Source organism: Mytilus edulis, chromosome 10 (genome assembly GCF_963676685.1).
Source record: "Mytilus edulis chromosome 10, xbMytEdul2.2, whole genome shotgun sequence".
In the NCBI taxonomy this organism is placed as follows: Eukaryota; Metazoa; Mollusca; class Bivalvia; order Mytilida; family Mytilidae; genus Mytilus; species Mytilus edulis.
The window spans coordinates 58,066,161-58,091,836 of record NC_092353.1 but is presented as its reverse complement, the minus strand read 5'-3'; the positions used below and the strand labels follow the sequence as shown (position 1 = coordinate 58,091,836).

Sequence of the window (25,676 nt, the reverse complement as noted above, 5' to 3'; positions counted from 1 at the left end):
AAATTTTAAAAATTTAACCACAGAGTGAATGTGTTGTTTCCTGGCAGAAAAAAAGTCCATTTAAAGTAAATATGGAAAAAATGGATTTGTCATTTTACAAAATTTACTTCTGGATACTATCTTATGATCATAAACAAGCTTCTGTCCAAGTTTGGTACAAACCAAGGATAGTTTAAGAAAGTTATTTAAATTTTTAAAACTTTAACCACAGAGTGTATGTAATGTTTTCCCGCAGAAAAACTAAGTCCATTTATAAGTAAAATACGGAAAAAATGGAATTTTATTTTCACAAAATTTACTTCTGGATACTATCTTATGATCATAAAAGAGCTTCTGTCCAAGTTTGGAAGTAATCCAGTATGGTTTAAGAAAGTTATTAAAATTTCAAAAACTTTAACCACAGAGTGAATATTTGTGGACACCGCCGACGACGACGGAATGTAGGATCGCTTAATCTAGCTTTTTCGACTAAAGTCGAAGGCTGGACAAAAATGGAGGTGAAGGGTATTACAATAATCCAGGCTTACTTAGCAAACTGAAAGAGATATTTGTGTTGTTCTCTCCAGAACATACATTGAGTAGAACAAAATAGGAAATCTTAAAAATTAAATTAGAAGAATTGCACACAAGGTTCAAGTTGCAGCATATGGTGAAATAAATATAATAAAGCGTCAATGTATAAATTTGATGAATTTATTTAAATAAAACAACAGCACATTATATCTGGCAAATAAGCCTAAAAATATCATGTTAATAAATAAGGAAAAAATACATATATTATCAATAACTAAAAACAAAATAAGGTTTTACAATTCATAAAAATACTGAAATCTTATCAATATGAGAAATAAATAGTGCACATGCTGAAATATCTTGCCAGCATAACTAATTATAATTAAATTCTGTGTAAGGTCATGGGTCACAAAAATGCTGTCAGATGGACACATTATAAACTAAATTCATTTTTACACAAAATATAATTGACCTATTTACTACGGTATCAGATTAACAGACATAACCATGAAAAACAATGTTGACAAAAGGACCATGAAATTGAGGTGAATGTCAGATGAACTCTGTGAGACAGATACATGTATCTATTATCATTCTATTAATGATTGATAAGGAATAGTAAATGGTATAATGATTGTAAAATAACAAATATATTAATCAACAATACTAAAAAATAATATCATGTGATTAATAATTTGTATGAAAATGAGATGAAAGATGAGATATATGCCAGAAAAAAACCTCTTACATGTACTATATTGTATACCACATGTGGGATTTCATTTTCTTCCACCTTCTGATGGAGGAAAAGGCATTTAAGGTATCGTTGTTTGTGCACCAGATACAATTTTTTACAATAAATGTCTCTTCAGTGATGCAAGCCAAATTATTTGAAAATCCAAAACTTATTTAAAAAATAAATAGCTTATAAATCAAAAAGGACAAAAAAGTATAGCTTAACCCTTTACTCCATGGAAATTATTTTTTAACATACTTGATTCGCATAGGATTTTTTCAATAAAAAAAAATCATCAGGTTTAAAGTATTAAAATGCATTGTTAAAATGAATATTTCATCAATGAAATTCCAGTCAGATATTCTAATGAATAACCTGTTTATATTAGATACAACTTTTATTAAGTCTGATTTTCATTTGTCTTAGGCAAGACGTCTTAACTGAGGCACTACACAGGCATAAAAAGGCGTCATTATGGAGTAAAGGGGGTGGCGTCAAGAAGCGTCATTATGGAGGAAAGGGTTAAGCTGACAAAGAAGCTTTTCTAGAAAATATTACGTTGACTCAACCGACTTAGGATAAGCAACCACTGAGTTTCTCAATATTTTAGGCCAAACTTAAAAATATTTTGGATTGCCCAAACCCTACCCAAAGGTTGAGACAGCAGGCAGGTAGGTAGGCATTTTCTTTTTTTTTACATAGAAATAAATTAAGTATCGGATGTATATTAGTCTTCATGCCTATTTGATAAAAAAAACTTCTTCAAATCAGGACATTGAAAGTTTTTTCTGGGTAGGTAGGGTTAGGGCAAACAAACCTATTCTTTTTTATGGCTTTAATTGTCCATGGCTCTGCAAAAAACAACATGTTTGTTACAAATAAATTTGCATTACAAATAAAGGGTAGTCCAGTCAATCTAGCATCAATTTGACCCTAACCTTGAAGTAATTGCAATAGAAGATTTTTAAGTTTTAATCTTTAGTATTATAACCCAAATATACGAAGAAAAAAGTCACATAAAATATAACTTCAGGATAACTAAAAAATCATGATTTTAAAATTCCTATGGAGATTTGCATTGATATGGGAGATAACTCATTAAAAAAGGCAGAAATATCAATAAAAATTGATACAAAATTATAACTTTACCGATTCTATTCAACAGAATGTATTGATTCTTGATACTTTAGCCATCTTTAGAGTATAACAAAGAAAGTCTGTAAAGGTGTTTCTATATCTTTTATCAAGCTACAACCCAGATTTTATAATTCATTAGTTGACCAGTTATTAGATTTTTCAGCATGTCAAGGTAAAGAATCTCAAATTGAATAAAACTAATTAAGCATATATTCTTCTTCTTGTGGTTTAAAGTTTCTTTAAACAAGTTAGATGCTGAACAAATATAATTTACATATATAAACAATACCAAATATTCACATTATTTTTTCAAAATGGTCAAAGCCAATTTCTTTAATGAAAAATATGCAAAAGAAATACCCATAACACATTGGTTTTGTTCATTTCATGAGCAGAAGATTATATAATAAAGTCAAATACCAACTTATAACCCCATCAAAGTATCATAGTTTACATGAACTTAAAGAAAATCAACCAAAAACTGACATAAAATGGACCCATTTTTTGCGGAGTTATCTCCCTTTTAAATGTTACTTTCCATAAGAAATTTAAAATGCAAAATTTGAGTTTTCCTTGACAAGATAACTTTTATGGGACTTTTTTCTGCGTATATTTGGGGCATTATGCTATAGATTAGAACTAAAACATTTTCTGTTGCAATTAATTTGAGGTTTAAACTTAGTTTCAATGAACTTCCAACTAAAACTGAATTAAGGACAGTAATACTTTGCTTGAATCTTCAGGGATGTCTTAATGAAATAGTGTTAAATGTCTATCATAAAATAAATGTCTTCATTGAAAATACATTTTATTTAATAAAGATTTTAGACAAAAACAGGAGTGCACATACTGAAATATTTCTTGGCTGTTTTACTGATCACTAATTTTATGTTGAAAGTATCACATAAACTTAACATTTTTAAAGATCCATGAATATGAGGTCATGGTCAGATAAATCCGAACAAACAGGCATGTACACCATAAATTATTCCATAAACCAAATATAGTTGGCTTATTGCTTATGCAATTTGAAAAACAAACCAAATCACAAAAACTTCACTTTGACCAATTAACCATGAAAATAATGTCAAGTTCAGATGATCCCTGCCAGACTGACATTTATCCCTTACAATAATTCCATACACCACATATAGTTGATCTACTGGTTAAGGTATCTAAGAAACAGACCTCATCTCATAGTTTTAACCTTGATCACTGATCCATGATTTGAGGTTGAGGTCAGTTGAACCCCTACTTTCATCATAAGAAGCCCTTAATGAAAGGCAACACCTTACATAGCCTAGCACAAATAATTTGGAAGTAATCATACAGATTAAATAAAATATCAAGATATCCATGTATAACCTTCTTTTTCACAAGTTAATTCATGTATACAGGTAAGTCTGTCTGCTATACATTGTCCACTAAAAAATGAATCATACATTTGATCCTCCATTAAAAATGACCGTCTGCAATTTTCAACAATATTTTCCTCACCAGGTAGACATTTGACATTAAATGGCTGAGAAGGTTCATGTGTATTGAAAGTCAAACTAAAGTCCTGGTTTTGAGTCCGATGTAAGAGAGATGATATGGTATGTACGTGATGTGGAAGAACTGGCCCCGCCACCTCTAAAATGTGGACTTGTCTTATATTGCCATCGACATCTGGTTGTCTAGCTATGGAATGTTTAACCTGAAGAATATGAATTTTCATGAATTGATTTTAAAACAAAAATCATTTGTATGTAACGTATCATAAAAGGTTGCAAAGAAATAAAAACAAATTGCAATATATTTTGAGAAAGCTTAAATTACAAGTTAGATGCTCAGCTCTTGGAAATGAATGTAAGTCCAGAAATATTCAAATTGCAAGGTTTTTATTATTGTGAAATTGTGACTGTGTGATAGTCGCAATAATATGAATTTACAGTCTGATATCCAATACTTATAAGTGTATGCAGATTTTTTCCTGAAATTACAATAATTAATCTTGCTTTTTTGCCTTTCTACAAATATCACAATATTATGGATACAATAAATTTCCTGCATTCCTTTTGTAACGAGATAAAATTTCTGTTAGTCTTCATCGTTTTGGTCATCAGAATTTAAGTTTGATATAGTCAATGTTTAACATCTATGTCATTTGATCTCCAGTGGATCGTTGTTTTATTGGAAATCATAACTGATGTCCTTATCTTATATTGATATTCAAATGTGTAATAACAAATAACGAAATATATATTATGACTAAAAAACATTGGTGAAGTTTACATAGACCTGTGGATTCATTTTTTTGTGGATACCACTTTTCCTGGATTGAGGAAAAATAACATTTTTTGGTGGATATTTGATTTCACGGTTTTGTTACATACAACATACAAGTTTATAAAATATTTGAAGTTTGTTTACATTTAAATTCAATTTACTTTCGTCTACAAAAGTTGGAATCCCAAAAAAAATAATGAATCCACATAAAAAAAATGTTCAATATATACATTTTACATCTGTACCATGTGAATGTAAAACAAAGATGTATATTTTGACTAGAAAGACTTTCATGAAATTATGTTGAAAAAGTATGGGCTGTTCCATTAAAACATATTTGGTATCCAGAGAAGGCACTTTCGGAATAGGGGGACCATTTAAAGAGGCAATTTTTCAATTTCTTTCACACTTTCAGTGTAAATAAACACCGACCCATTGAGGAAATTTTTAAGAACCTTAACTGGGTCCCATGCATTTTTTTATGGAACAACCCTAAGCATTGTTGCTTTTTTAATACATAATTTTGCATGCTAATCAAGACAATAACTACCTAAACTTATATTTGTCAAAGGCATATCAGCCTTCAAAACACATTTAGTATTTGTATAAGACTATTCTCACCTTATGAGACTTTAGAGCAGCTCCTTTAAATGATGAAGGTGATAGTATGGATGGTGGTACTCCTGCTTGTGGACCACTTGTTGCTATGCAACTACGACAGTTCAGCAGAAAATTAAATAGTCCATGCACACTGGTTCCTTCAACATAAACTAAGGATTCTGGACGATTATCTATCACTCTGAAACCTTCTCTTTGTCTGTGTCTCAGTTAAGGAACATTTTTAATATAAAAATGAAAAAAAAAAAATAATACATTCCTGGAATTTATTTATAAAACTTAATTGGCAACAAACAATATGTACTTCATTTTTGGTAAAAAAAAAAAAATCTTCAAAATAACACTGAAGTATAATTTAAAATCTGAGTTGCTGAAAACTTCTCAACATACCAGTCAAAAAAATGTATAAAGTAATTGAAAAACATTCAAATGTACAGACATTCATATGCATTATCAATATCAGGTCTTTAAAACTAGACTTGGTCCAATTTGGAGATTGAAACATCGAGGAGACACTTCTTTTTGTTGAGATCACATTTGACCTTTATATACATATAGGAAGATGTGGTTTGAGTGCCAATGAGACAACTCTCCATCCAAATAACAAATTAAAAAAAGTAACCATTATAGGTCAATGTACGGCCTTCAACACGGAGCCTTGGCTCACACCAAACAACAAGCTATAAAGGTTCCCAAAATAACTAGTGTAAAACCATTCAAACAGAAAAACCAACGGTCTAAATATATGTCTTTTGACTTTATTTTTTTCCTCCTGTTTTGTAGTATAATTGTCAAATTACTGTATACTACAAAACCACAAACGTTTATTCATGATATGTTATGAGATTTTCTGTGTCTTAACTCATTAGTGACAAGTCTATAGATATTTGATCTAGAGTAGCCATGTTATTTGTAATTCTACAGATTGTATCCTATTTCTTGATTTATTTTTCACAGTGTTGATTTGCATGGCAGGTTAAACATTCAAGCAGGAGACATTTACCCTGTCAACACACCCAATCTCACTCCTTTTAGAGTCCATTGCATTGTGTTTGTTATCGTGATTGGTCTACTTAATTGATACCGAGATTAGAAAATCTCTAAACAGCAGTTGCCTAACCTAATGTTGGCTAAAGTCTGTTTACAATCATTATTTTATCTAGAAGTTATGATATTGACTAAAGGATACATTTTCACTTTGTTTGGATCAAGTGATGGAAAAGATTTCTTGTCCAAGCCGATACTTTCTAGCCAGACATGGGCCCCTTCATCTGTATCTATTAAATCTTCATCTTCTTCTTCCTCGTCTTTAGGGTTAGGTGTACTTTTAGATCTGAATCAATAAAATGTTTTTATATCATAAAGTCCGTAATAATTGTGAGATTTTATTTATGCAACTGGCAGAGTATCGCCAAAACAACAACTCACATTTTAATATCTGATACATACATCTGTATGCAGCTTTTTCTAAAATCACAACAATAATTTTTAAACATTTTTTCCATACTTTTTTGCAATTATAAATGCAAGCATCATTTTTTTAATGCACTGTGATATAGCACATCATAAAGCATACACATGTTTATCATTTTTTTATATATTGGTTTTGTTGTTTTTAAAATAGTATAAATTTTATTTTTTTTAGGCTATGTACATTAAATCTACAAGTATTTGCTCTTTTCCAAAAATGTCGTGTCTTTGACATGGAGATAAAAGTAACCAATATTTTGCCGTTGGCATGGTATAAAAGTTTGGGATCAATTCTTACATGTACATTCCACACTTTTGTTGGGATTGCAAAATTGAGATTATCAAAGCATTTTTTCTGTTTCATAATTTCTGAAAGATTTCTTTCTTATCTATTTCCATTAAAAATTAGATTTTATCCCTCAAAACTCAAAGGATTATGTGTAATTTCCTATAAAATAACAACAATAAAATAGTTTAACTACCTTGGTTGATTATCCATTTTAATATATTTTTATCAACTACAACATGCATGTATACTGACTATACCAGTCAGTATACATGCATGTTGTAGTTGATAAAAATTAGTTTTTAAAATTAGTTTTTTTTGTCCCCCTCTATTTTCAGATTTCAAAACGGATTGTGAAAAAAAAATGTTCTCCTCACCAGATGTCTAGTGGTATATCTATTTTCTGTATCTGATAAGTCAAAATTTAATTATGAGCTCAAATTGTTTTCTGCTGAATTTCCTATTGTAATGTCCTATAAAAATGTTACCATGCCTGATGATTTCACATACATGTATAAAGAACACAAGGCCATAAAAAAGAATAGGTTTGTTTGCCCAAACCCTACCTACCCAGAAAAAAGCTGCCTTCTCAAATTCTTTTATTGTCCTGATTTGAAGAAGTTTTTTTTTAATCAGATAGGCATGAAGACTAATAAACTTTTGATATGTAAATTTCTTTAAAAAAAAAAAGAAGAAAATGCCTACCTACCTACCCACTGTCTCAACCTTGGGTAGGGTTTGGGCAAACCAAAATATTTTTAATTGTGGCCTAACTTTCTGCGAATTTTTAAAAAGGAAGGATTTAAATCATTAGAGAAATAGATTCCACCACTATAGCTCAATTTTTACAATATTTCTCAACTTTCAACTAATTAATGAAAAAGTGAGGCTAGCCTCTCCCTTAAAATATAATTTTAAAGTGGAGAAATTCTATAATACACTTGTTGCAGTGGTTTAATATTTATATATGAACAATGTTGTACATGCTTAAATTACATATTCTATTACATACTTATCAGTTATTTCTTGATTTTCTTTCTCAAGTTCCAACAAACTTTCTGCTGATTTTCTCTTTTTATTATCTAAAACTGGCATAGAAAACTCAATATCTGAAACATAAAGAAGGACAAAATTCAAATAAATGTTTCTGAGAATGTTTATCTCCAAAAGGAAAATATTAAGTGGAAAAATATACTTTAAATAATTTTATTCATAAAAAATTATAGTATTATACCCTAATGGTGTGTTCGTATTTCACAACTGGCCACAACATATACATAACGTTATAGTATGGTATTTTCTGTTTTGCTTTTTCCAATCATATTGTGTTGTAAAATGATGCCCTTTATGAGTTCTTGATTAAATTAATAAAATTCTTATCTTAATTCTTATCTTATCTTATACACAAGATATACATAAGTGCTGAAAAGAAATATATTTTCTGTTACACTTATGAGTACAAAGTTAACGTTTTGTATTTCAGCAACATCACCTGTTAAAACATTTATAGATATTAACATAATAAAAACATAGATATTAACATAATAAGAACAAACAAGGATAAGAATTAATGTGCTGTTTTATATGCTGATGAAAAAATTTAAAAAAAAAGCTACGTTAATTAATATTGAATATATTTAAAAACTATTTGTTCAGAAGAAAATCCCCTATTTTTGTGATATTAAAACAATGTTATTCTGTTTAAAAAAAAAGATCACTGGTGCCCAAAGAGAAACAGTAAAAGTTTGATTATCTCCCCTTTAATATGTTGGACCTGCATTGTTTTCCTTTAATGAACACTATTCTTAGTCACTGTTTTACGAGTGTGTAAAGTGTATTAACATCCTAGCAACCATTAGGAGGAATTCCACTTACAAGGCATATGGTCAGATTTCAGCTGTGTGATAATATAAATTCAGCAGTAAAATAATTTCCGCTGAATGAAATCTAACTGATTTTTTTACTGAAGGGTAAAATAGTTGGGCAGAATGATATGATTTTGAACATTTTTGTTATTTTGTTGAATATTTCTTACCAAAAATATATAATAATACATCCAAAACATTTGTTTTGTCCACAATATACATGATATATGAGAATACATACCTTCATTTTTCAGTGATTCTCTCAATCCTCTTGTAGTTGGTGTGAGAAAAGCACACATAGAGGAACTTCCTGCTAATCCCTTAGCTCTAAACAATACTGAAAATTGATGTGTGCACACATAAAAATACGGACATTGCTGAGCTCTCATTTGGTGAAAAGCTGAAGAAAAACTCTCCGTCCTAAAAACAACAGAATATAATTGAGATAATCTGTAATGCATTTCATGCTTATTTGGCAGCAACATCTGGGGATATTATGATAAAATATAATGTATCAAGGACCCTCACAGTTATTGAAGCCCTTCTGCTGATTACTTCTTTACATATTGAAGTAAAAGAGAACATTTCATAATAATTCATTTACAGCAAATCTTTCTTTAAATAATCTACCAGTCCTTTGTTGATAAACCAATACAATGAATCTACAGCGAAAAAAATTTTAAACATGGATTTTAATTTCGAGATATTAGTAGAAAAGTCATATGATTGATTCTTACAAATTTCCTAATTCCATGTGACAAAGACACTTGAAGACGTACAGGAAATGGAACAATTTTTCAATTATAAAGGGATGTAACTCTAGAACAGTAAAAGCAACGCAAGCATAAGTTGAAGTTGATCTCTGTTTGATGCTATTATAAGTTTGATAACATTTGGTTGAGGCAAACTTAATTTAAAGGACACAAAAGAAAATTTAGCAATTATCCATTTATAAAGGGACATAACTCATAAACTGTAAAAGTGATGCAATGCAGCACAAATTCGAACTTGATCTGTGTTTGGACGTAAAAGCATTGTGTTTAAGATTCATACAATTGGTTGAGGCAAAGTTTTATAACAGTTATATAAGTACAGATAGACAAGGTTAAACCTTTATGTCCTCTTTGTCTATCAGCAAGGTCTTCAAATTAAATGTGAAAAATGTATTACTTGTGATTTGAAAAACCCGTATAAAATTCATTGTAAGGTATCAAAATTTTGGCTTGATTATATTATATACATGGTTGATTACTAGCAAAATGGAGAGAAAAATAAATTTTAACAATTTGACACATCATATTTACAATGTCAGAAAAATAAAAAATGTATTCCCAATATACATGTATTCAAATTTATCTGAACTCCTATACATTCAAATTTCAAATGCAGATTCAATACACAATACACCTACCATTCATTCTGAAGTGATTTCTGAACATCATCTTGTAACAAATCTATTGATGATCTTCTGAAAATAAAAAAAAATTGAAAGAAGGTTAACTTTTCATTAGACTTTTACAAAAAAAAACATAAAAACATAAATTTTAGAATGTATGAATATTGTTATATTGGAAAATTCATATATTCAGTCTGCCTCCAGTTGCAAATCAGATGTACTGATGTAAGGTGGTCTATCCTGCATTGTTCAAAGGTGTGCTGTAGTGACACAAAGTCTTGAAAGTTTAAATGTAGTTCCAACACATCTTTGTATAACACAGATTTAAGATCTGATTAAACTAAAGACAAATGGACTGTATTTCAAGGTGTAATCTGTCACTTAAGTTTACAAAACTAAACTTTGGGTTCATTTTTTTTTTGTGTGTATCAATTTTGGTGAATACAGGAAATCTCTCATTTTCCTGGATATTTGATTTCGTTGCTTACAAATTTCTGCATACAAACCCTATAGAAAATGTGTTATTCCTTAAATATTTAAAGGAGTAGGTCCAGTAAGGACGATTTTGGCATCAAATTCAGATTCATTTGATGAAAAGTTTTGGTCACTTTTTTAACAATCAAGTGTCCACTTCGGTCGATTCAATAAGTTTATGTGACAGATTTGAACTGATTTTATCAACTGTTTTTTTTCAATGAATTTGTATTTTATACTGGTTTATGTATGATAACTTTGTATTTTGGATTGTATTTACTTTATGTTATTATCTGGTACTATTCTTGGGAACATTTTCATCCATGGAAAGCTTGGATAGATCCAGTAAAGACAACAGCTCTGGAACTCTGACTTATCATTGCCAGTAACCTGAAATAACAATATTGAAAAAGTGAATCTGTGATCAGTAATCTGTGAGCCCCTGCCCCGCTAAAAGCATGAAAAGTATAAGGTAAACAAAAGGTTGCTAAATGATGAATCTGAAAACGCATTTGACGGTATAGCTAACTCACATATACCCTAGGCCTGAAACCAAGTTTTATAAATCCTTGTAATCTAGTTCCAGTCTGAGAAAGTTGCGACGAAAACTATTCATGGTGTGGAGCGACCGATGGAAAGACAGAGGTTAAACAGTATACCCCCTCTTTTTTAAAGTGTGGGTAATAAGTACTGTGGATTCATTATTATTTATGGGATACCAATTTCATGGATTTTGTTATAACAGGTGTATCAGGAATTTAAATGTTCAAAAAATATCATTTTTTTATAGGCTTGTAGTATACAAGCATTGGCAAAAACAGGAAATCAAATATCTTGGAAAATACAAAGTTTCTACAATTCACGAAAATTGTTTCGAAAATAAATGTATCCACAGTATGACACAAAACAAACTAAATATAGATTATATCTATGCAATATAAATCTCCATTAATTATGTTGGTATTTCATCATGTTTATGATTATTGTGATATTATGCTTCATGTCAATCTAAAAAGTTACATCATCAAAAATACAAGTCAAACAAAATTCAGTAAATAACCTATTTTGTGTCATGTGTGACAGGGTTCCTATTAATTTTTTTTTCTTCTGTATAACTAGTGTTATATGCACTTTTATTTCAGTTTCTGTATGCTCTTCAATTAAGGACTATATTTGGTGTTTTTAACTTTTTTTCATAGCACGTCACCAATAAGTTTGTAGATGAGTTTGGTTTGTTTTCTCAAATGTTCGATGGTGTTGTCAGTCTTTCAAAATTGTTTTTTTTTTATCTAACTTTGTTGTTTTTCCATTTTTTATGAACATTTATAAATTCAATTATCTTCCCTTGAAAATTAAACTGAATTGGCAAGGGGAGATAATCTAATTATGAATGTTCATGAATTTTTTATACAAAAGTGTTAATGTCAACAAGGTTATTCTTAAGAATCCAAGAATTAAACATGGAAATTCCTTTATAAAATGGCAAAATCAAAAGCTCTAACACCTCTAATGAATGGAAAACAATTGTCATATATATACACAACTTGGTACAGGCATTTCTTTTATATGAAGAAAATGGTGAATTAAACCTGGTTTTATAGCTAGCCTAACCTTTCACTTGTATGATTGTGCCATATAATTCTATTATATTGCCAATGTGTGAACAAAACAATATCACACATATAGGTAAACAAATTTGGGTACAACAGTCAGTATTGTAATGTAAATAAATGAATGCCTTATTAGGATTATGATTTACATGTATATCACATTAATGCATGTTTATATAATTACCTGTTTTTGACCAGTAGTAAACTGTGTTACACCAACTGCCTCCTCCATCGTCTTCAGTTGTGTACACCATGTCAGTGGGGTTGATGAAACCACTCTCATTTTGACCTTTAAACTCCAGTCTACTGGAAAAGTTGACGTACAGACTGGTTCTTCTTTCTTTACTTCTTTCTTACTGACTGGGACAGGTTTCTTATATGAAAGATAAAAAAAACACATTTGATTTGATAAAGGTTTCATGTAGTGATTCTTGGATTCTTCTGTCGTTTAATAAAATTTATTCATGGTTGTGAATTTTCAATGAATGCTGGTTAATAACTCTCAAATTCTGCCTCGTAATTCAACAGCTTGGATGACCTTATATAATTACTTGTCTCAGACTAATATGATTTGATAGAGACTAGACGTAGTCATCCTTTATTAAGTATATACAAAATTTAAAAAAAGTTTATCAAGGTGGCAAATTTTCAGTGAATGTAGACTTGCTACAATTCCCTTTCTTTTATTTCTTTCTTACTAATTTATATGTTTACTGATAACTGCCAGACTACTGATTGCCCTTGGAGAAAGACTTCCTCCTGCAGATATCAGGATAATGGTATTCTCCTAGTTATAGCAGTAAAATTGTTAAAGGGGCCAAAGTGAAAAAAAAAACATAATTAGGATCGGACATGTAGTAAGTCTACAATCTATTTTTTGAAATATGTCTTTGTATACTTAAAAGTTACATGTATCAAACAATCAACAGGGTATTTTGTATGTTATTATTTACATATGTTATACCTTATGGCTTGGGTGACCCTACTTGACTCAAGCACCTTCAGGAGTTTGTGTCAATCTACATGTGCATACCAATCTGATTGGTCAATATGTGTTTAACACAGGACACTTGTTTTTAAAATTCACGGTTTTACCTGTATATAAAGTTTTTTAAACTTAAGGCCATGGAAAAATAATTGATGGTTTCCCCTAACCCAACGGGGTCATTTTTTACCGCCGGGTCATTTAATTTTTTCTATATAAAAAAAAAAATTAAAAAAAATTTATTATGATTAATGCATGTACCCTAAAATATACATTACAGTTTAACACTAATGCAGTCAGTTAAAATTATATAAAATCTACAAGAAATGCTTAAAAACAGTTCGAAATAAGTGAGTCTTGATTTGCAACCATTCCAAGTTGAAGGAGGGATGTGTGTCGGATATGTTGTTTACTTTGGGAACAAGTTCATTGAATTCCAGTGCACAGATAATTATGCATGGTTATAAAAAAAAACAAAAAACAAAAAAAAGAAGCCTGCCTGCCGGGTCTTTAAAATTTTCCCATGTTAGGGGAAACCAACAATTAATTTTCCATGGCCTAAGCACCCCATGTCCACCACACTGTAAATATCTGTGTAAATATTTTAAAACCATATATCCCAAGCGGGAGTGCTCAGATATACATGTATATATTACAGAGGAAATTACCTGAACAAAACAGAACAGAACAGACATGATCAACTTGAATTAATACATGTACATTGTATGTTGGACAGTATATATATATATATTTTAAATACATTTTGTAGAATACAATTTAACAGGAGTACAATAGGGCACAGATTGAAATGTCACGCCTGCTTTAATGATCAATATTGAATATGTGTGGAAAATCCTAACAGAAAAAGGTAGTACATGTACATTCAATTATTTTATAAAATTTACATTATCAATGATCCATGTAAAATTATGTGGTCAAGGTCAGATGAACCCTGTCAGACAGACATATAGCTATAGGCCTGATAAATGATTAAAATTAACAATGAAAATGAAAATGAGGACAAGGTTGAAAGATGAACCTTGTCAAAAGAAAATTATTCATTCCTGCTATCAGTTATACATTGTTATAGGTACCTGATTTTTGTTCGCACTGAAAATCTTTTCAATGAAGGCAAACTGAGACTGACTGTCCTCTTCCTCTCTTAGAAAAACTGGAGTGGGTGTCTTCTCTATTTCAATACCTTTTTCTGCTGACACTGTGCTCGTATTGTTCTAGAAATAAAATGATATATTTGTTGATTTACATGCACTATGTTAAAAACTTGTTTTTATCAATACATGCAATATATTCATTGTTTAATCATACGTTTTTTGATTGAGTTAAGTCTGCCAATTGATATTTTATCGTATGTTTTTCTTTGTTGTGATGTTATGCTATTGTTTCAGAAAAAGGGAGAAGGTTTGGATCCATTAAAACGTTTAATCCCGCTGCAAATGTTTGCACCTGTCCTAAGTCAGGAATCTGATGTACAGTAGTTGTCGTTTGTTTATGTAATATATACGTGTTTCTCGTTTCTCGTTTTGTTTATATAGATTAGACCGTTGGTTTTCCCGTTTGAATGGTTTTACACTAGTAATTTTGGGGCCCTTTATAGCTTGTTGTTCGGTGTGAGCTAAGGCTCCGTGTTGAAGGCCGTACTTTAACCTATAATGGTTTACTTTTTAAATTGTTATTTGTATGGAGAGTTGTCTCATTGGCACTCACACCACATCTTCCTATATCAATATATGTCTTTTTGATGGAGTAAAGCCATTTGAATTGATATTTTATAGTGTATCTTTCTATGTTGTAATGTTAAGCTACTATTTCAGGTTAGGGTGAATGTTGTCTAGAGACTGTTAAAATGTTTAAACCCACTGCATATTTTTTGCATCTGTCTTGAACTTAAGTCAGTAACCTGTTGTTTTCAGTTGTTGTTTGTTGATGTGGTTCATAAGTGTTTTCTTGTTTTTTATATAGATTTATAGACCCCTTGGTTTGGGGGTTTTACAGATCATTTTATTTTAAAGTCCTTTTTAGCTTGCTGTTAGGTGTGAGCCAAGACCACATTTAGACCTTTAATTGTTTACTTTTTACAGATGGTGACTTGGATGGAGAATTGTCTCATTGGCACTCAAATCACATCTTTCCCCTAATTACAGATTATCTATGATTCTCCTTATAGTCTGATGTGAACTCACAAAACATATTTCAATTAATTATATAACAAGCTTTGCAAAACTAAAAGAATGTTTCATACTTCATGTACTTCTTCTATTTGTAGTAATTGCTTCAACACTTTGAAGTTTATGTCACCTCACTCTCTCACCTGAAGGGTGCATTGCTTTTTGGAAATGTACATACAATTATACTTGTATCATGTGTATTATGATTGAAAATTTATTATAACATGTTTACACAGCATCATGCCATGCATAGTGCATGTACATGTAGTGGCAGTGCCTATTCTAATTCTATTTATATTTTAATATTATAAAGATATAACTATTTACTGATGATAAATTTACTGACTATAGGTGTATGTTGAGACAGTTGCTTTGAGCAACTCTTAAGTTATAGTGAGACTGTTCAAATACTTTCGAGACGCGACAGCCATACTTCCATGACGGCCCTAGGATGTGTCGGCCATACGTCCATGGGACATATCTGCCACACATTGTGAGACATATCGTCCACACTTTTATTTTTTTTTTATTGAGTTTATAACATAAAATATAATTAAAAAAAATAAGTATTTGTTCATAATAATAACATAAATATGATTTTGTAGTACTTTTTTTCTGTACAGGAGATCTTATTTATTCTTGTTAGAGTTATCTTTGCTTGAACATCATCGCTCGTGTTCATAACTTTTTGCGGCCATATTATGTAAGTATATTGAAAATTTCATTATCAGTTGTAACCAATTTCTGAAGAATCATTTTTATTGTAATGTGATATAAAGGCATCATATTTTATATGAAGTTTAAACTGTCGTAATGTTGACTGTCGCTGTCAATGACGATATACATGTATAAATACAAGCACATGTTAGTTATTACAGATCTTTTTATTATATCTGTAAAAAATATATATTATTCTAAACTATAAAAATCTTCTCAATCTCAGTCTTGGTGAAATTTAACCATCTATAAGTATCAAAATAATTCATCTATAACATTTAGAAAAAAAAAAACATGGACGATACGTCTTTACAAAGTATGGCCGTTTTTGTACTTTGGCCGTTTCATGTTTTAGGGGTATGGCCGTCATGGTAGTATGGCCATTACGTCCTGCATCGGTTCAAATTTTAATTGTTTTTTTTTGTGGAAAACAAATTGGTGCCGTGTTTGTGTTCTGCAGGAAGGAATTTGGTATGAGTGTGTGTGTGTGCATATTCTAGGACTGTCTGTGGAGTTGTATTAGTTTGTCTGTTATTGTGATTGCAATGAGATATTATGTGAATTGTGATTAAAATTGAATTTTATAAAACATGACAAGGCGGTGATGTTCATACCGATTCATTAAACATTTTAAAGAAAGAAATCTGATCAACTGAATCATTATGTTGGTCTTCATCGACTGACTTCCTTGGTCGTTTAGAGGATGGTTGTGTATCATCTGATGTGTCTTTTGAAAAGGGGTTACGTCTTTTTGGTTGTGAAGAAGTGTTTGTCATGTCCCCGAAAACTGTATTCGAAAATGAATCATTTGATGGAACTCTTTGCAAGGAAATTCTTTTCTTCTTTCTCATATTCTTCATTATATCTGAAGGTTTCTTCCATTGTGGCGATTCTGCCATTCTTAATATAAATAATAGCGACAAAGAAAGCTCTAGATTCAACAACAAATATTGTATTTGGCGCTTTCAAACCGGACGTTGAATTGATCTTCTAATTCAAACCAATGACGGATTAGTAATGCTACTTTCCGGGTGCAGTTTTCACTTTGGCTTTTTCTCAGGTCTCCTTATTTATGTCTATTCCTTTCAGTTTATTACATTAAATCAAACACAATTCCCTGAATGCTGACAGTTTTGCCAATATTTTAGTTAAAAGGGTGTGGGACAGTTACACACCAGCTTACCCACTAATCACATTTTAAGTCATATTTAGTTAGGCAAGGATTTACCATGATACTTGGTTATTATGTCACTTAAACAAGATATATATACACTATAGTTTGGTTTACCGATTATTAAGTAGCCATATCAATTTGACTCACCAGAAATTTACTCAGTCTTCTTACTATACAAATCCTTGATGTAACAACATCAAAGTCGGGAATTTTCTGAAATATCAATTTTCCATATGCAACTATTCCAGTCATCTTGAAAAATATTATCAGATTTTCTGAAAATAGCTAATTTTCAAATAAATTTGGAAGGGACATAATAAAAAAAGTAAACTATTGTATATACGATGATATGATATTTCAAATATTTATGTGAATATAGTAATAAGCACATATGTCCACAATTTTTCCATCTCAGTGTTTTGTATAAACTACAATTTTATGTTAAACACGGCAGAAAATCCAATATTTATCGTAGTTGTATGATTTAACAGTGTGAACTATCGAGGCAACACAGTGGCGGATCCAAAAATTTTCATAAGTGGGGGCCCACTGGCTGCCTAAGAGTGGGCCCGATCGCTTCGCGCTTCAGTGAATGATCAATCCTTATATAAGCAACCAATTTTTTTTCTCAAAAAGGGGGGGCGGGCCCCCTGGACCCCCTAAATCCTCCTCTGCAACAAGACACTTTTCAAAAGCATTTGGAAGGGAGAAGATTAAAATTTAAACTTTTCCAAAAGGCATAAATATATTTCTAAATATATGAAGAATTACTATATATGTCCACACTTATTGTATCATGATCTATAAGAAATTTATTTAATCGATTTCCGAAAGCCCCTGTGTATTTCTATACATTTTCCTTGGGCATGATATGGCGGTGATGCGTGACGTCTCCAAAGTCACGCGATAACTGCTAAAATTGGATATGATAAGGCTAAATATATAGAATAAGAAGAGGCAGGCTGTTGGAGAGTCTGTAAATATTGTATATAGTAATAGTACTGTGAGGAAGAACAGCATTAGGATTTTATCTTTTAACTGTAAAAATGTTTTATCACGTGGTCCATTTTTTGAGGAAGCGTACAATCATATGGACATTTGTCTCCTTCAGGAACATTGGCTGTTTAATTGCCAAATTGATAACTTAAATGAGTTGCATGAACATCTTAACGGGATAGGAAAATCCGTAGATGATAGAGATCCAATAACTCCTGTGCAAATGCCCCGAGGATATGGTGGGGTTGGAATTTTATGGAGAAAAGAGATGGATAGCTTAATCACAACATTAGATATTGGCAACGAGCGTATTCAGTGTGTGGAAGTCAGAGGGGACAAGAAAAAGTTATTATTAGTCTCGGTATACTTGCCCTGTAGAGGATCCAATAACAATATTTCTGAACTTCAAGAATGTGTTGATATATTGTATGAAATCGTACAATCATTTTCTGGAACTCATTGTATCTTAGTAGGAGGAGACTTTAACGAAAATATTTTCATTAAATCTGGTCCGACGAGGAATCAATATATTTTAGATTTTATGGAAGAATGCAAATTTTCTGCAAAGGAGATTGGTAAAACTTTTATACACTCCAATGGAGTAGACAGTACGGCAATAGATCATATACTGTACCCTGATCTTTTACAAGATGATATATTGTATGTCAAAAAGTTAGATATTATAAATAATGTGTCAGACCACTATCCAATTCAGGCTGAAATCAACTTCGAGTTCTCAATTGGATCAAATGAATTAAAGTCATCAAAAAGAGGCAAAATCTACTGTAAAGTTAATTGGGATAAGCTGGATAAAGATAAATATCAAGAGTCCATAGAAAAAGGAATAGATGCATTAAAATTAGATCTTAACACCACTGATGGTATTAGCGATGCATTTTATAACATCAATAACATCATTGACTCTGCTACCAAATCAGTAGCTCCAGCGCACAAGGCATTCAGAAAACGACCGAAGCTGAAAGTGATGAATGAGGATACCACGCTATTAAAGCAAAAAAACAAGCACATGCATTATGGAAATTTCGAGGGAGGCCAGCTGACCCCTGCAATGAGCTAGTTATCAATAAAAAACGAACAACTTATGAATTAAGAAAGCAGTGCAGGAATGAAATTGCTCAAAGACGGATTAATGATAGAGAGGAAATAATTCAAGCTAGAGTCATGGATAACAAATTATTCCATAAGCTAATTAGTAGACAAAAAGGCAAACTAGGCAAACTTATTGACGAACTTCATGTAGATCAATCAACTTATAGCGAAACAAACATCTTAGAAGGCTGGCGAATTCACTTTTCAAATCTAGCAAAAAAATCAAATACGTCGAAATTTGATATACAATATCTAGATACTGTCGACAGTGAATATGAGCATATAATTAAGATTTGTACCAATGAGAGAGAGCATACTCCGGTTGCAATCAAAGAGCTAGATGAAGCTATACATAAGCTGAATAGAAATAAATCGTCAGATGTTTTTGGTGTTACTGTGGAAAGTATTTTATATGGTGGATTAAAATTAAATAATTCCTTACTTCAAACTATAAATGCAGCATTTAAAACCTGTATTATACCAGACATTCTTAAAGTTGGAACACTATCTCCTATTTTCAAAAATAAAGGAAATATATTAGACGCTAAAAATTATAGAGGAATAACCATCACTCCAACCATATCTAAAATTATTGAAACCATACTAAAATTCCGTATTAATCCTCAAATTTTAGATAAACAAAACCCACTACAACGAGGATTTACTGAAAACTCGGCTCCTCTTATTGCTACACTTATGATAGATGAATTTGAAAGAGAAAACAAGGATCAAAAGAAAACAACTATCCTAGGAATGCTTGATGCTAAGTCTGCATTTGATGTGGTTCGTCACTCCAACATGATACGGAAATTGTACCATCTCGGACTATCAGAGCAATCAGTCTTACTTATAGACAGTCTATATACAAATGCAACTACCAAAATTAAATGGAATGGGCAGCTATCAGACTCTTTCAATATTGAGCAAGGTGTACGACAAGGCGGAACTTTAAGCGCCGATTTATATAAGATATATATAAATCAACTACTAAACCTTCTTGAAGATTCTAACCTTGGCGGAAAAATCGGGTCTATATCTTGCTGTGCCCCCACCTGTGCCGATGATATAGCCTTAGTAAGCGAGAATCCTTACAACCTACAAGCAATGGTCAATATAGCATCAGATTACAGCAAGCGTGAAGGGTACCATTTACAACCAACAAAGAGTGTCATCCTCCCTGTTAAAACATCAAACAGATTATTTGACAATATTGATCTTGATTTGAATGGTGAGCTGATGCCAGTAGTTGACAAAACCCCACATATTGGCATTCAGAGAGCATATAAAGATTCTGCATCTGCCACAATTCAGGAAAATCTTTAAAAAGCAAGGAGATCTCTATATAGCTTAATGGCATCTGGCCTACATGGCGAAAATGGATTAGATCCGGTTACGGCAATCAGTTTAGTCAAAACATATATCCTTCCAGTTATGCTATACGGATTGGAGACATTACTTCCCAGTGGGAAAAATCTAGATCTAATCAGTAAGCAATACAAAAAGATGCTGAAGCAAATATTATCTTTGACTACAAATGTAGCAGATCCTGCTGTTTATATCATATCGGGTCAACTACTAGCAGAGGCTGAAATTCATAAAAGGGCATTCACTTTGTTTGGCAATATATGTAGGTCAGGGAATACATCAATGGAATGGAGAATTGCAGAGAGACAGCTCAGTATTAAAAATATGAAAAGCAACAGTTGGTTCATTGAGATAAAAAAGGCTTTGCCTGAAATATGACATTGATGATCCTTACAGTTTTCTTATTACTCCATTATCCAAATTTTTGTGGAAAAAATTAATATCAACAAAGATTAATAGCTATTGGGAAAAACGTATTAACGACGAATCTAAGTTATTTCAAACACTTTCATATCTGGAAATGAGCTATAAGATAGGGCAATGTCATCCTATAGCAAGAACTGTAGATGCAAACATTAGAGATATTGCAAAGATACCAGTTCGATTAAAAATTGCAACTGGCACATACATTCTCCAAACAAATAGAGCCGCCTTTAATCAAAACAAAATAGATGCTGTCTGTATGCTATGCAAATGTAGTGAAGAGACACTTGCTCATTTTCTGCTAGGCTGTACCCGGCTTGAATATATACGTAGAGATATTCTTGAAAAGATCACCAACACTTGTAGCTTGCTGTTTGCCAAATATAATCTGTCCGTAGAAATAGATCTTCTTACTGTCGTAGTGAATCCTTATGCCTATTGTATCACCTCGGCACATTTAGAGCTTACTAATGACATTAACATTCATTTAGAACCATTGTGTAGGCATCTTATATATAAATTGCACCATAAGAGATATGAATTACTGAACATTATCCCTAAGAAGAAGAATCGAAAAGGTGGCATTAAACATTAATCATTTCAATAGTGTTGTCAGATCACCTCTATGCAATATATATCTAAAATTCAATTTTAAATTATAAATTTTAGATTTTAAATCATACATATGTGTTTTATGTGTGGATAAAGAACTTTTATCAGTGTAAATAATTCTTATGGATCTACTGTAAATATTGGTGGAGGATATTCTGTATAACATTTATCATACACCGTACTCCGGGTACCAGGAGGTGTGCCTTAATTGGCAGAAGATATACAGATAGATAGATAGATAGATAGATAGATAGATGGCCAATGACAAATGTGGACACCAGAGACCAATTGACAACGTACAGATGCTAGCAGTTGATTGTGCAGGCGCGGATCCAGGAGGGGGGGGGGGGTTCCGGGGGTTGGAACCCCCCTTTTTTTGGGACGATCAATGCATTTGAATGGGGACATGTAATTGGAAACCCCCCCCCACCCCCCTTTGTCCTAGGAACCCCCCTTTTTACAATGGCTGGATCCGCCCCTGATTGTGTGCATGTGTGCGTGTATAAGAAACGAAAGTTCCCTTCTGAAAGGTTTTTTTTTACTCTGATTTTTACATCATGGGTTCTGAAGTCATTTTTTTTTTAACATGGTCCTATAAATGTCCCCCCCCCCCCTCTGAAACTACTAAAACATGTATGTGAAAATAGGCGTAGTCTCGTCACCACAAAAAATATTATGTAGATTTAACGGCAGGGTTGGGAAAACTAGAGAAGAGGAAAAGCCTAGTTCTATAACATATGACTTCGCATCCTTATTCAATTTTTAACGTTTTTATACTGATATTTTCATTTTTTATTTTTTTTGAATGCGAAAGCACATCACTTGATAGTAATTTTTTTTTATCAGAACAGTAAATAGAAATAATAAATAATGCCCCCAAGGTCATATGTTATATGACTAAGGAAAAGGCACACATGCATGAGAGAAAGGAAATCAAAGAATATAAGGATGATAAAACTAAAACTAGTTTTCAGAAATAAATGCAATAGTAAATGGGCGTAGGACATTTTAGCGAGAGAAAAAAACCCAGTAGAATACCGGTGTTCAAAAGTCATAAATCTATCAAGAGGAAAACAAACCGGGAACAACCGGGAAACTGAAATGCAACAAAAACAACCTCCAACACACATAGAAACGAACTATTTGATAACCACTGCTATATTCCTGACCAGGTACAGGACATTAAAAAAATAATGGTGGTTTGAACCTGGTTTAATGGCTAGCCAATCTTCCCGCTTTATGACATTGTTCATGAAAACAAAAATATCGCGGAATTGACAACACTACGTGACAGAAACACAACACAAGTTATAACATTCACAAGAACATTCATCACAGAGTAACGCACAAATAAAAACATATCAAAGTCGATACCACATACAAACTGCAGAGCAACAACAAACATGATCTTAAATGACAAAAAAGGTCATGAACATGATCATTTCACTATTAGAATTTAATCTAAAGAAACAGCTGTAATTAAATCTGAGAGAACCAAATAAGTGTTTGTTGTATTTAAATCAAGACATAAACAAGATATAATACAGTGGCGGATCCAGGGGGAGGGGGGTCCGGGGGTTGGAACCTCCCCTTTTTTTGGTCGATCAATGCATTTGAATGGGGACATATAGTTGGACCCCCCCCTTTTTTTGTCCTGGGTTGGGAACCACCTTTTTAAAATGGATGGATCCGCTACTGTATAATATGGAAATGTAGTATGATCTCCAATGAGACAACTCCCCAACAAGAAACCCGCGAAATCGACGTTACAACTAGCAACTGTATAGTTCATACAACAGTCTTCAACAATAAACACTGCATGCATATCATATAGCTGTAAGCAGCGACATGACAAAAATGTAAAAAATGAGTCGAACGAGAAAATCAACAGCCTGATCAGTCGTGTACAAACAAACGCATTAAAATCATATTTAAATAATTAGAAATATAAATTAACAAACGACTACCACTGAATTACAGGCTTTGTATTTGGGACAAACACATACGTTTTGGCCGGCTAACATGTTAACGGTCGCGGCCTATAGCTAGCCATCCTATAACATAGGACAGTACGTGATGTAACAGCAAAACATAAGAACAAACTATTAAACTAGTTTAAAGGGGTTTGACTCAACAGATCGCCATACATAGCACACACACACACACACACACAAAATAACAAAAAGACCTCGCAGTACGTTATTGAAAGTCAAATAACAACTGATACATGTTATAACAAATTCCTAAAAAATGCCACTAAATCCTGTGTCTCACCTGCTATTGGTGTTATCAATGCAAAGGTCTATAAATTATATATTAATTGTAAAAAGTATCAGTAAAATACATATCTTTTTGTTTAATAAAATTTTTCATTTCATTTCATTTCTTGATCTTGTAGATCATATATTATATATCATGTAGCTTCGGCTTGTCGAAGTTTCATAACAATCCATGAATGTTTATACAAATTCATTATTTATAATGCCATACTGTCCAGCATAAGTTTCAAAGATGTTATGAAAGTTTGAAACATTATTAAAGTAATTGATGCAAACAAACTGTAATACCAGACTGTCACTTTACATGTCAAATTTTTTTCATAATAATACGTATTATGCCGTAAAATGAGAAACACATTTTTTTTTAATCCTTTTGCTCTGGAGACGAATTTACCTTTGTTTCACTTTTAAGGTTGACATTCTTGTCCTTTCATGAAATAACCGCGAACACGCACAATTCAAGCGTTATTCATCTCTAGCTAAGGGGTTAAATTGAAGCCCACATGGATACGGATTCAAAATCGAATCATATTTCACTTTCATTAATGATTGAACAAACCAAAAAAATCATATTTTAGATTTGTTAATACTTGTATATCTCTTAGCTAGTGCCCCTTTAACAGTATTTCTAATGACATTTGGATGTAACAATTTTTTTCATTGACTAAAAGTTGCCGTCAAATCCACAGTTGACAAGGCGTAACTAAGGAGGGACCCGCCATACAGGTAACGTAATAACCTCAAGTTTGTAAGTTTTCGTTTGTATGACGTTACGTTTAGCCATGACGTCTTTATGCCAAAATCATTCATGAAGTTCGCGGATTTTTTTCTATTTGTCAAATTTAGACATTTTTTTCAAGTTTTATCATAGTTTTCTTTTTGTAATGCATTAGAATCGGAATAACAGTACTGTAGTTGAAGAGTTGCCACCGTCAATTTTGATTTGACGGTCGCAAATCTCCGCTTTACTGTCTCCGCTACGCGTCGCTAGTAAAACTGCATATGCCACCGTCAAATCTACAATTGACGGTGGCAACTCTTCAACTACAGTACTGTTATTACTTAAATGTATGTATATTTGACTTGGATTCCTCTACGAGGGGCCCGGGGTTCAATAATGGCACATTTGTCAGATGCGGATCCAGGAATTTGAAAAGGTTTAGTTTAAACATATTTTATTTGCATAAGTAGCAAAAGGGATTGGACACAAGTTATAACAACATTAGAAACGTCCTCTCCCAATATTAATATAAACACAAAGTACATTAGATACTGGCGAAAAAAAAGAAAAAAAAACCAACATAGTAGTAATGCATGTAATACATACTTCAAAAAAAATTAGAAATAAAAAAAAAAATACAATATAATATAATAAGGAATAATAATGAAACAACTGGACTGGACTGAAAGGTTGTAAAGTAGAAATTTAGAACGTTAATTGATTGTTTTAAATCTT

The 25,676-nt window shown here is 31.8% G+C and overlaps 1 protein-coding gene across 1 annotated transcript; it reads right to left on the bottom strand.

Annotated features, from left to right (window-relative positions):
* Nucleotides 1-3,643: 3,643 nt before the first annotated feature.
* LOC139491540 (protein downstream neighbor of son homolog) lies at nt 3,644-17,266 on the bottom strand. Its single transcript, XM_071279291.1, has 10 exons — nt 16,876-17,266; nt 14,453-14,590; nt 12,558-12,746; nt 11,044-11,153; nt 10,305-10,361; nt 9,135-9,313; nt 8,041-8,137; nt 6,462-6,605; nt 5,276-5,471; nt 3,644-4,082 (listed from the first exon to the last, which is right to left on the bottom strand). Exons 1-10 carry the CDS (start codon nt 17,158-17,160, stop codon nt 3,732-3,734), a joined length of 1,746 nt encoding a protein of 581 aa, XP_071135392.1. The 5' UTR covers nt 17,161-17,266; the 3' UTR covers nt 3,644-3,731.
* Between the last annotated feature and the right edge of the window lie 8,410 nt (nt 17,267-25,676).